We start from the raw sequence: 12,843 nt of genomic DNA on the forward strand, positions 1-12,843 counted from the left end.
AAAGAATATAAACAAGAACATTTGGAAAATCAAGGATGATGTTAGGATGAAAAGGGGAGGAGAGGAACTATATTGGGGCTCTGGAAGTACTGTGGGTCTTTTATGACAACATCTACAGGGTGTCCCCGAAAACGTATACACACTTTACCAGCTGATAGCTCAATTTTAAAAATAGGATGTATTTTAATAAACACTGATTTTATAATTATTCAAAGTGTGTATACATTTTTTGGGGACACCCTGTATTTTTACTAGTTTGTCTCAATGGTCTTTTTCCCTGGGGCTTTTTGGGAAACTATTTTCCAGTCCTGTTTTGGGGACTCATCCCTTGCTCTGTGCATCCTGTTTCCTTGGTAAAGGTGGAAATGGGGCTGATCCCATGGTAGGTTTTGTTAACATTGAAATAGATTATGAATATTATAATTTCTTCCCCAGATGTGAAATGTGAGTGTGCATCTTCTGCTTCAAAACTGCCTTTACATAGTCAGCAACCGAGCCGATGGCATTTTATACGCTCGGTGTTTTGACAATAAGCTTTGAATCGGACAGCCTTTGGAGACTGTAGACCCGCATTTCCAAGTTAATAAAACTCACCCTGGTGAACACATCTAAGTTCCTCTCTCCTTGTGGTGGTTCTGCTCTGCTGGAAGTTCCTGGTGCTCTAATGAGCTAGAATAATCAGTTCTTTCCCTTCCTGCTGCAGTAATTTTTCTATTTTGGGGCTGTGTTTTATACCTGCTATGAGGACTCCTAGCCAGTGGGGGGCGCCATATACCTAAGTACCGCTTGGTCCCTGCCTCCTTGGGCCGAGGTTCCTTTTCAGGACTGAGATAATATCATGGACGTATTTTCCTTAAAGTCCACCGACTCGATCTTCATTTGAAAAAAATCCTGCCTTTTTTTTTTTTTTTTTTTGGGAGGGTCGGTATTTTGCGTCAGAAACTGAAATTAAGTCCACCGTTTCATTTGATTTTTCTTCTTCCCTGTGATTATTTGTAACAATAGTTTGATATTTCCCTTTACAGTCCTCTGACCCTGTGACCGATGAACACAGCTGTCTTCGGCACAGGACACAAGTGAAGTGGACATCCTTAAAATAATAAGAGTGGAGGGCGCCCAGTTCATTCCTTTAGCTGTTCTGATTGCGTGACAGTTCCTGGCTGGCCCGAGGCCCTGGTTTCTGTCGGGTGTGAGTGGCAGCCTCAGCCATGGATCCGTGTCTCCGACTGGGCGGAATGATGGGGAGGTTTGTTTTTCTTCCTTTTAGTGGGTTTATCACTAGCAGCGTAGGGGTGAGATGTGAATTTTCCGTGTCCGTGTTCTGTAAGTGGCAGGCTACGTACAGCCTAACCCTTCCTTCTGCATGGATGTTTGAAAATACTTTTTTTAAGCACAGAAAAGGAAATGCATGCTAAAGTAGTTTTCAACGCTAAGGGGCTTAAAGGCCAATGACGTCCTCTCCGTAAGTTCTGTTCTGTCCGTGACAAGGAAGGGCTCTTTGAAGGAGAAGAGCGTTTGGTTTTTCAGGGCGTGAACTTGCTGATGTGCGAGTTCCGTTTTTCTCCTTCACGGATCCATCTGTGGGCGCTCTTTGGATATAGCACCAATCGATAGAGAGTTGCCCCATGAAGTTTTTGTCATTTAATCTTAACCGACGAAGCCTTTCCAGTAATACCAAGTGAGGATTCTTCCGCTATGAATGGTAAGAAGGACCTCTTACCATGCGCAACAGCATAGATCAGCCGTGGGCAAGCTACGGCCCGCGGGCCGGATCCGGCTGTTCTATCCGGTTCTCTTGCTCTCCCCTCCGCTCCTTTCCTTTGAATTTATATTAGTTCACACAAACACTCCATCCATGCTTTTGTTCCGGCCCTCCGGTCCAGTTTAAGAACCCATGGTGGCCCTCGAGTCAAAAAGTTTGCCCACCCCTGGCATGGAGGGACCTGGAGGGTGTCATGCCAAGCGATATAAGTCAGTCAGAGAAAGACAAGTATCACGTGATCCCACCCATATGTGGAATCTAATGAACAAAATACACGGATGAACAAAATAGATCCAGACATAGAACCACGAGCGGACGGATGCATTTCAGAGGGAAGGCGGGGATGGTAGTGGGGGGAGAGTTTAACCGTGGAACTTGTATGCCTGACAACAAACAAAGTGGACGTCTGTCACACTTTCAACAATAAAGATAAATTTAAAAAAATTAAAAAATGCCTACCTTCACTTTTCTCAGTTTCTCTCTCCATTTTTATAATAAACCATCAGGGTGTCTTTCCAAAACACACACACATTTCCCCCGATAGCTGTGATTGCTGAACGACATGCCTTTCTATCTTTAGCGATGCTGTCCGGGGAGTGAGCAGAATCATAAGCACTTGTTTAACGTAAAGATGGGTTCCTCTGTCCAATACAGATAAGTTCGTTTTGGGGGGAAAAACGAAACGAATTCTAGAGAACTGTGGCTGGGGAGCACTCATGGCCGAGGCTGTTCTGTGTTTACGATTTTCTGGTCTGTGGGCATCGGTCTTAAGGGCACAGGGGGCTTACGGCAGAGCTTGTGAACAAATACCCGACTTCCCTTCAGTGCTGGCGTGGTTCTCATCGCGGTTCGTCCTTCCAGGCCCCGCCCCGCCCCCCGTGTGTGTCTGTTACTCTGTGTGTCTGTTGCTCTGTGTGTCTGTTGCTCTGTGTGTCTGTTACTCTGTGTGTCTGTTACTCTGTGTGTCTGTTACTCTGTGTGTCTGTTGCTCTGTGTGTCTGTTACTCTGTGTGTCTGTTGCTCTGTGTGTCTGTTACTCTGTGTGTCTGTTGCTCTGTGTGTCTGTTACTCTGTGTGTCTGTTACTCTGTGTGTCTGTTACTCTGTGTGTCTGTTGCTCTGTGTGTCTGTTACTCTGGTGGACCAGAAGACAGAACAAGGTCCCTGTGTGAGAACCCAGGATAGAGGGGAGACAGGCCGGCTTCCTCTAAGCTCTCGTCACAGCTGATGAGGACCCACGCCGTCCCTGTCCGCGTCCGCTTCTTCCCTCCTGGCCCAGCCCCCACGGCTCAGCCCTCGCCCAGGTCACCGCTGGTCACCGGCCTGGGATGTACTTTCGGTTCCTCTCGCTCTGGCAAAAGCTAGCTTGTCAGGTTCTGGCTCAAGATTCCCCCCGCTTTTGGAGCCCTTCCAAACCCATAGCTTGCTCACCGCTTGGCGGGGCTGGCTCCCTCCCGGTTCCGACCATCTGCAGGCTGAGACGCTGCAGGTCGGTGGGCAGGTCACTGGCCTTCCCTCGGGCACATTCCTTTTTTTTTTGTTTTTCCTCCTAAATATTTATTTTTATTGACTTCAGAGAGGAAGGGAGGGGGGAGACGGATAGAAGCATCCATGATGAGAGAGCATCCCTGATCGGCTGCCTCCTGCAGGCCCCACACTGGGGATGGAGCCCGTAACCCAGGCATGTGCCCTGACTGGGAATCGAACCCTGATCTCCTGGTTCATAGGTCGACGCTCAACCACTGAGCCCCGCCTGTCAGTCACGGTTCGATTCCAGGTCAGGCTTGATCCCCAGTCTCTCCTTCCCCCTTCCTCTCTGAAATCAATAAAAATATATGAGGTGACCTCAGACCCCATGGGAGTCTGTGAAATGGACCATGGATTAAGCCCTGCCTTAACTGGGTTTGGCTCAGTGGATAGAGCGTCAGCCTGTGGACTGAAAGGTCACAGGTTCGATTCCGGTCAAGGGCATGTACCTTGGTTGCGGGCACATCCCCAGTAGGGGGTGTGCAGGAGGCAGCTGATCGATGTTTCTCTCTCATGGATGTTTCTAACTCTCTATCCCTCTCCCTTCCCCTCTGTAAAAAATCAATAAAATATATTTAAAAAAAATCAATAAAATATATTAAAAAAAATCAATAAAATATATTAAAAAAATCAATAAAATATATTAAAAAAATCAATAAAATATATTTTTAAAAAACGGGGTTTGGGTTCCCTGTTCTCAGGCTGGGGCTTCAGAGCAGCTGCAGTGAGCCCTGTGGTGCTGGGTGGCAGGGGACTGCGGTCTCGGGCGTGGACTGCGGGACAGGCCGCCTGCTGTGTCAGGACAGGGAAGGGGGGTCCTGGGAAGGCAGACAGAGAGGGGAGCCCAGCGCCTGTTTGCCCGCCGCTCTGGCAGACAGGGCTACATGCCTGCTGCAGATCAGAAGATGCACAGAGCCCGGCCAGTGTGGCTCAGTGGTTGGGCATTGACCTATGAACTAGGAGGTCACGGTCCGACTCCTGGTCAGGGCCCATGCCCGGTTGCGGGCTCAATCCCCAGTAGGGGTCACTTGGGGGGGGGGGCGGGGCAGGAGGAGTCAATCAATGGTTCTCTCTCATCATTGATGTTTCTCTCCCTCCCTCCCTCTCCTTTCCTCTCTGAAATCAATAAAAATAATTTTTAAGAACAGATGCACAGGCATGGAGACAATGCAATAGGACCATATGAAATTGAAGAGCTGAAAAAAGCATTTGAAAAAACTCCCTGGATAGAATTAATATCAGAATGGAGACAGCAGAGAGAGAGGAGCCAGTGGATTTGAAGATAGATCCATCAGTAGAAATGATCTCTTTCAGGAGAAGCAAGAAAAACTTTTGGAAAACAATGGAACCTGTTGAATGATAGCCTGCGTGGTATTCTCTCGGAAGGAGAGGGGGCTCTGGATCTAACGACTAGGAAATCCCCGAATTTGATAACTTCACTGACTCCGATGCAGGGAGACGTCTCGAGCAGGAAAACCTGAAGGCAGGCTTATGCAAGTAATGGCGGAACTCTTGAAAGCAAAAATTACAGAGCACATCCTGGAAGGAGACAGAGGAAAAGCAAAGATTGCATTCCAACCTCCGACTTCTCCCAGGAGTGTGTGGGGGCCAGAGTGTGGGTCAGGGTTAGGGCCAAGGTTAGGGAAGCGAGGGAAGGAATGGGACCCTGGGACCGGGGGTTGGGGTGATTGCATGGAAGTGTCTCTGAAATTTGAATCTGCAGATTTTCTAGAACATTCCAGACCAGCAGAGGAGCTCTTTCCTCCTAGAGACCAACTGGCCTTTGCAAAGAACTCGTCTGAGGCCGATGCCTCTCAGGCGGATGCTGGCCCGTTGGGTCTGTTACCTCCCGGCGCCCCACACCAGCGACTGAGGTTGGGTCTCATCGTCTCACCAGGGAAATTCACCGGAAGACCCACAGGACCTGGGTGCCCGGCCCAGGCGTGATCCGGGGAGGATGCGTGTGAGTGGATGTGAGGGTGTTGGGTGGAGTAGGAGAGAACTGGCATCAGACTAGTCTTCAAATTAGGAGTTCACGTCCCTGCAAGAATACTTAGGCATGACATGCTGCACACGTTCTTATTGCATTTTGATAACAGGATTCCGTCTTGTTCACCACCATGGGTCAAGCCTGGGACCAGATTTGTGTCCTCTGAGAACAGGGCAAGTCCTCCATGGACCAGCCTTAGGTGGTACCCAGTCACGGATCCAGGGGGCTCACAGTGAACTGAATGACAGAAAGGGTGATATTTCAAGAAGAATAAACATGCCAGCGATCATCTGTAAAGTCATGTACACTAGCAAGATAATCCCAATCCCGTCCCCAAATGTGAGGATAATCATCGCACACACCTGCTGGATGTGCGCCAAGAGCTGAAGTCTCTACCCAACCAGCCGACTTGGTCCTCAGCGGGAGGATGTGGCTGTCTCAAGGCCTCGGTGGTTTGGGAAGGCGCTGTACGAGTCAGAGTTAAAGATGGATGTTTCTGTGACAAGGGACAGTGGCTTCCTACGATCTTTCGTTTGTATCCGAAAAATTACATCAGTTAGTAGAATAGAGTCAGGCTATTTTAAATAACTTTATTCTTAAATTTAACAAGCTCTTATTAGAAATGCTTTGGTATCAATACAATAAAAATATTCTGGTTTTCACCCCCACTGAATTATGTCAAGTAACTGGAAAAGTTGAGTGTTCGTTATCCCAGCTTTTTTGCAATATATATATATTTTTGAAATATATATATCTTTTACAAATAATGGCTACTGCTTACTCACATGGCTTAATATAGATATAATTGTATTTTTTTTTTTTTTTTGGATCGAAAAGAAAAAGAAGGGAAGTATCCAGGAGAGAAAGTTGCAGACACTTCTTAGTTTCTTCTCCGAAGTGTTTATGTAGATGGTACTCCTCTCAGATAACTTTCTTCCCCAGCTTTGCCATTCTTATCCTCAAAGCTGCAAATTAAAGAAAAAAATAGTTATAAACAGAAGTCTTATTTCTTACTCTAAATGACCATTTCATAGAATGCAGGAAAGTTTGGAACATACCTCAGATGATTTTGTCCAACAAGGTGAGCATTGTTTTAGTAGCACAAAAAGATAGTAGAAATAATAAGCTATGATTAACTCAGGGTGGAAGCAGGGTCAGCACTAGAAGGAGCCCATTACTATAAAGATTAGAAAAATCATTAGAGCAAGCACAGCAAAAGCTGAGTAAATAAAGGATTCGTGCCCAGCCTCACTATTGGCCACAGATAAATTCCATCTGTGAACTGCGTTTTGTGCATATTTCTGAGCTTTGCACAACTGAAAAAAGGCATCGACCCAAACTCTAGTTCATGGTCACATTATCTTTTAATTCATCAAACCTGACTCTACCCGGGGGCTCCATCCTTGGACAGAGAGTGACAAAAACAATTTTTTTTTTTATAATGAAACCGCGTGAACCAGTAATGAAAGTTGGAGGAATCATAAAATGTCTTTGTCAAGGTAGGAGTACTTTCAAATGCCAAATATACATGTTCGAGCACATGCCACCACTAATGATGTGCTGGATGAAGAGACCATTTTTAAGAACGTCGAGTTAGAATTCATAAGACGCGTCTGATGTTCTGGTATCGTGCCCTCCAGAGTTAGGGCTCCGAGTGGAGCAGCTCCGAGTCATTTTCTGAAAGTTGAGAAAGGCTTGCACGGCGCTGGTTATGACAGTCACGTGTGACAGAGCTAGATAACTGACTGCAACATCTTATTAATGAAAAACGTAGAAAAGGGAAGACATGCTCTCTCATTTCTCAGCCATCTATCATTAGTTGTCATTAACAAATGAAATGAATGACGACACCTCTAAGAAGCTCTTGTTCACACATAGGACCCAATACTGTAACATAACCATGATCATTTTTATTGTCATGTCACTTACATGAAATGATCGCATCTAAATGAAACAAGGGTAGTATTTCCCTGGGAGTCTGAAGGGGAAGGGTCATTTCTAGTGGGCGGGGTCAAGAACAGTCCCTTGAATTTCGGATCAGGCCAAGAGGGCGGTCTCTATTGCTGGGAGAAGTTGGGAGGCGATGCCTGAGAACATGTCCTTCCGCAGCCCGAGGGGAGCTGGAGGCGGAACAGGCTTTGCCGTTTCTACTCTTGGATTTGTGGAACTCTATCTTGCCCATCCCCAGAGGAGAGCAGGGCCAGGTCCATGGTCAGGGTTTTATCCAACAGTGTGAGCATCGTTTTAGTAGCACACAAGGATAGTAGAAATAATAAGCTACTGTTAACCCAGGGCAGAAGCAGACTCAGGACTAGAAGGAACCTTTTTCTGAAAAGGTTGGAAAATGAGCAGAGCGAACACAGCATACATGACATCCAAGGAAATTCTTAAAGGACATCGTAGCTGTGTAAGGCCTCAGGAGTGGGAGTCAGCCCCATTTCTCACTGTCCTCTTCCTTAATGGGGAAACGAATCCTGGATTGTTAGAGTGTGCTGATTCCTCTCTCTACTCCTGTGGCAATAGGTGGTGTGAGTGTCAAGTAGGTAGATGTGTGGGGCCAGGGTGTGAGGGCAGTGGGAAGGCCCGGAGGTGCACAGCTGATCCGCCCGGGCTATCAGCTCTCCTTTCTGCTCTTCTCTGATCTCTACCTCCCCTCCCCACAGCGCTGCAGACTCACAGCGTTGGCTGGTTGAACCCGGTGGGGAGAAAGCTTGCCCCTTGCTCTCAGGACCCCTCGGCTCCGAATGGTTGCCACGGGTTGGCCACATGGGCACCGGTAGCATGTGGATCCCCCGAAGCTGAGGTTCCCCGCCTCCTCATCCTGAAACATCACTGCCGTCTCTGAGAGGGGAGAACAGAGCCAGGAGAAGTCCAAGTCCAAGCTGGTGAGGATGCCAAAGAGAGCCAGCCGTCCAGCTGGTGGGGCGAGTAGTGACATCCGGAAAGCGCTTGCCGGGGCCCCTCCCTGGTGGGAGGTCTGGCCCTGAGCTGTGTCGTAGACCAGCGGTCGCCAGCCTTCCGGACCTCACGGACCACCAGTGAGTGGTCCGCGGACCACCGGGTGGCGACCGCTGTCCTAGACCCCGACCCCGTTATGTGTACACCAGCAGACAGACACGACTATGCCAACATGTTCCTGTCGTGTCGTACGCTGTTCAAAGCTTTGGCTGGAAAATATTGTCTGTCGGATCCCCAGCCTCCACCTTTTCCCACCCCTCTTCCTCCTCAATGCTCTTTTCCACGTTCACAACGGCTGTTCGCTAAGGCTCTCATGACAATATTCACACGAAGAGAAAAACAATTCCTAACGATGATCCCTTCCAGGAATATTGACATGTAGACGGAGACCTATTCCATAAGTAAAGGGGTGGACTGAAGTGAACTTTCAAATACCAACCATGGCATTTTAGGGGGGGGGGGGGGCGGGTGGCGAAGTTCAACCTACTCGGTGCTTGTGAAGCAGGGGCTGTGCATGCTGTGCCCACAGAGGCTCCTCGAGGGCCTGTGTCGATGTGATAGGCTCAGTGGAAAGACCCACTCAAAGCCGATCAGCTCTGCCAGCCACGCACTGAGTCAGGGAGCAGCAGTGTGCGGGGAGGGACGTCGAGCTTCTGTGTGAGATGCTCCGCCCGACAGCGCGGGCCTTTGCATTGTTCCTCCGTCTGGGGGACGCTTCCTGTTTTCCCGATTTTAGCTCTGCCCTGAGTAGTGTCTGGAAACATGTGTCACTTCCTGTCCTTTCCTGTGAGGGCAGGGTGTGGCCACGGGAGGGGAGGTGCTGGCTAACGTCCGAATTAAAAAAGTGGGAGGTTTCAGGGTGGGTCATGTCACAGCTCCCGGCCATCCACAGCGTGTTCCCCCGAGCCCAAGTCTTCCGTGTTGTTTTGAAAATGAATTCAAGATGCAACGTGTGCTCAGCAGACAACGCCCGTTCTCCGGAAGGGAAAGGGACGTCCTGGTAGCGGGTTTCCATCGTGGGGGACACGCCACGCGACGCTTGGGGCTTGTGGAATCAAGCTCAGGGTTTAGGAAGATAATGTACGTGCCCAGTCGCCAAGAGATTAGAAATGCTTCAGATGAGCAAGCTGACAGTCGGTGAGCCTCATTTAACGATGTCAAAGATGGGAAGAGACCCATTTCACTGTGCTATTGGCAAATCGAGGCTCGGTTTCTTGGGTGCGGAGGAAGAACTGTACAGGCACTAGTGAACTCCTGTGGAATTGTCAGACGCTGCTTGCTAGACTAGCTGGGACTCAACAATTATTGCCTTTTTTTTTTTTTTTAAATCCTCACCTGAGATTATTTTTCCATTGATTTTTAGAGAGAGTGGAAGAGAGAGGGAGAGACAGAGAGAAACATCGATGTGAGAGAGACACATCAATTGGTTGCCTCCTGCATGTGCCCCGACCAGGGCCCAAGCTGGGGAGAAGCCTGCAACCGAGGTACGTGCCCTGGACAGGAATCAAACCCGGGACCCTTCAGTCCGCAGGCCGACGCTCTATCTACTGAGCCACACCGGCTGGAGCGATAGTTATTGCTTTTTAATGAGAATTCTTCTATTAGAGACGTTTGAAAGGACTGTCCCCTTCATATATGTCCCTTACAGTATGTCTGGGTGTGTTGTCTACGTCTTTAGCAAGGCAAGTACAGCTTTTATCATTGATTTTGTCAGATTCTTACTTAGCATTTGTCAATGATGAGTAGAGAACCCTAGTCAAGTGCCACCGAGGAATCTAAACTTGACGAGCTGTCGCTTTTGGAGAAAAAGAGTGTGGTTTTCCACTCGATGCTAAGAAAGATAGGCAGCGTTAAACTGTACAGAGAACGAGAAGTGCAAAGATATAGAAAATGGTAAAAATAAATGAGCTGAGTTAGGGAAGGCTGTGCAAAATAAAATGTTGTAGATAATGTCCGATAGATAAATTGATATTCTATTTTAAAATATAGAAAAATTGAGGAAGTAAAGTTAGCAAAACTATGAAAAGTAGAAAGAAGGTATAGCAAAGTGATAAAATATCACTCTCAAAATAAAATTTCTTTCTTGTTCTTTCTTGCAAAAATAAGGCAATTTGTTAGCTTGTGTAGGAAGTTGAAATCACAGAGGCACACAAAAGTAGCTGGCATTGGATTCTGGAGCGAAAAGATCTGACATTGATGAGCTAACTTATTAGTGATGTAAATGCCTTCACACGCAGGACCACACACCCTGACAGAAGGCGCGGTTCAAGTTATCAATGTCAGCCAGCGCAATACCCAAATAAGGCGACGATTTAAAAAAACACCCCCTCCCCCCCCCCCCGTTTCTCCTTATCTTTTGAATTGACTGACTCACCTTGGGTGACAATGAAATCGGGGTTAATGATCATCAACCTTAGCGTGTGTTAGTGCGAAGCAAGAGAGTTTGTTAACAACACGGGGACCAGGCTGTCACATGACTAAGCAGCAGCGGCAAGCCTTGCCACGCGTGTTACCTGTGAGCGACGGGTCCTCCGTGCCGTCCCCGGCCGTCTGAGCAGCGTGTGGAGGCGGGTGGACAGGGCTGCCCAGGCGTGCTTCCTGTTCCCTCAGCGACATGGAGTTTTTGTGGGGAGAAGGGTGGCGTGCGTTCTCGGGGGGCTTGACCTCCGCCCTCTTCCTGGGGAGAGGTGTGGGCCTGGCCGGCTGGTGCGCCTCACCGTAGGGCGCCCTGGCGTGGGGGGCCGGTTTCCCAGCTTCTCCCTCGCCCTCCTCCTCATCGATGACGACCAGCTCGGCGTGGATGACGCCGTCATAGCCCGTCAGGATCCCCCTCTCCTCCGCATCGTCTTCTGCCTGCTGGTACCCCATGAAGATCATGGTCACGGGCTCTGCGCCGTCCATGTCAGAAGGCAGGGAGTGGACGATGTTGTATCGCACGTCTTCCTCGGCCCCCTGCCAAGTGGGAGATGGGCCCTGGCGTTCGGGCCTCCCGACGGGCCCTCCTCTGGGGCCCGGCCTTGCCTTGGGGGAGGGCGCCTGCTCGTCCCGTGTCCCATCCAGCCTCTCTGCGTGCGGAATCACCCATCGGCGGGGGTGAGGGGTCGGCCGAGGGGGGCTGTCGGGAGGCAAGCCATCGCCCCTCTCCCCCGACAGCCCGTTGTCCACGTGGGGGACGCCGTGCTTTCTGTCGCCTCCCGGTCCGTTGGCTTGCCTCTGGACCCTTTCCTGGAGGCTTGGTCCGGGGGCCGCCCTCTCCCGGTGCGGGGTGGCGGGCCTGCAGAAGGCGTTGGCGTAGACGGGCTCGTGGTACTCGGTCGGGGACCGGGAGCTCCTCTCGGACGCCTGTCTCAGGAGGTCCTCCACCTCCAGGGGCGCCAGGCCGTCCGTGCCGTTGAGCGCGGCCCTGTGGTCGGAGCTGACTTCGTACACCGACTTGCGCCCGTCGTCGTACACCTTCACCCCCTCGCCCGTGAAGTCCTCCGACGGCAGCGGGATGGAGGACAGGACCGTGTTCTCGCCCGTCTTCAGGTCTTTCTCCACCTTGATTTCCATGGCGTACAGAGCTGCGGAGAGAAAAGCCAGCTCCGACTCAGTTCACGCCTCCTCCGTGAGCGGGCCTGCTCTCTCGCGGCTTCTATGCATGCATGAAGGCCCCTTCCGGTTTTCATGGGACATGGTCTAGTGCAGGGGTCCTCAAACTTTTTAAACAGGGGCCAGGTCACTGTCCCTCAGACCGTGGGAGGGCCGGACTATAGTTTAAAAAAAAAACTATGAACAAATTCCTATGCGCACTGCGGGCCCGGGACGCGTCGGCTGCTAAGCAGGACAGGCAGCGGCACCCGGCGGGCCGGATCCATGTCCTCGGCGGGCCGCGTGTGGCCCGCGGGCCGTAGTTTGAGGACGCCTGGTAGTGTGTGCATTTCTGATTTTATTCATCAACTACATAGTGACCAAGACTGTGGTGAGATGGGATTTTAGGTCAGGATGTGTGACATCAGCGAAGAATGGGAAGGATTGGAGGAGAGAAGCAGATGGTTTCAGATAGTAAGGCTTTCACCCCGCACCCAAAGCTATGTTCCTTCTCATGAACAAACCCAGCGAGATGGATTTACACGTGTTGGCATGACTCACTGGGGGCACAGACCCTCTCGTGAGAGGGGAGAAGTATTCCGCTCTGTGCGTTCCCTGAGGCAGAGGCCTCGCACGGTCCCCGCATCGGGTTAAGCCCCCCCTTGCTGCACAGGGTCCTCACAGCCACGTGTGACCATAGAGGACACTGATGTCCTCACCAGGGAAGGTCGTGAAGAGGGAGGGGGCTGGGATCACCGGCCTCGCCTCTGGCCGGACGCTGCTTCTCATTTTCACTCCCACGTTCAAGTAGAGAAAGGGCTCAGAACAAAGCCGCCAGCGGTCCCGCCACCCGCAGACTGGAGCAAGCCTGCTGACGGGGGGAAACTGAGGCCCCGCTAATAGGACGGCGGGCACCATGGCGGTGTGGCTGGTCCCCACCTTCCTTCCGAAGCCACTGCCTTCCTGTCTCCTTCTTCGCCCCGGCTCCTGGCCTCGGCTACCCGACGGCAATGGCAGAGCCCTCATCCCCACCCCTC

General features: G+C 50.4%; 1 protein-coding gene across 1 annotated transcript in view; it reads right to left on the reverse strand.

The window, feature by feature from the left end:
• Positions 1-5,844: 5,844 nt before the first annotated feature.
• The window catches only part of PALMD (palmdelphin), a 41,312-nt gene continuing 34,313 nt past the window's right edge, over positions 5,845-12,843 (reverse strand). The window contains exons 7-8 of the mRNA XM_080648027.1: positions 10,750-11,799; positions 5,845-6,243 (exon numbers count right to left, since the gene is read on the reverse strand). Coding sequence (XP_080504153.1) covers positions 6,200-6,243; positions 10,750-11,799 — 1,094 coding nt within the window. The 3' untranslated portion in view covers positions 5,845-6,199. The remainder of the gene's footprint in view (positions 6,244-10,749; positions 11,800-12,843) is intronic.

The sequence above is a fragment of the Plecotus auritus genome (genome assembly GCF_963455305.1).
Source record: "Plecotus auritus genome assembly, chromosome: 12".
Classification (NCBI taxonomy): domain Eukaryota; kingdom Metazoa; phylum Chordata; class Mammalia; order Chiroptera; family Vespertilionidae; genus Plecotus; species Plecotus auritus.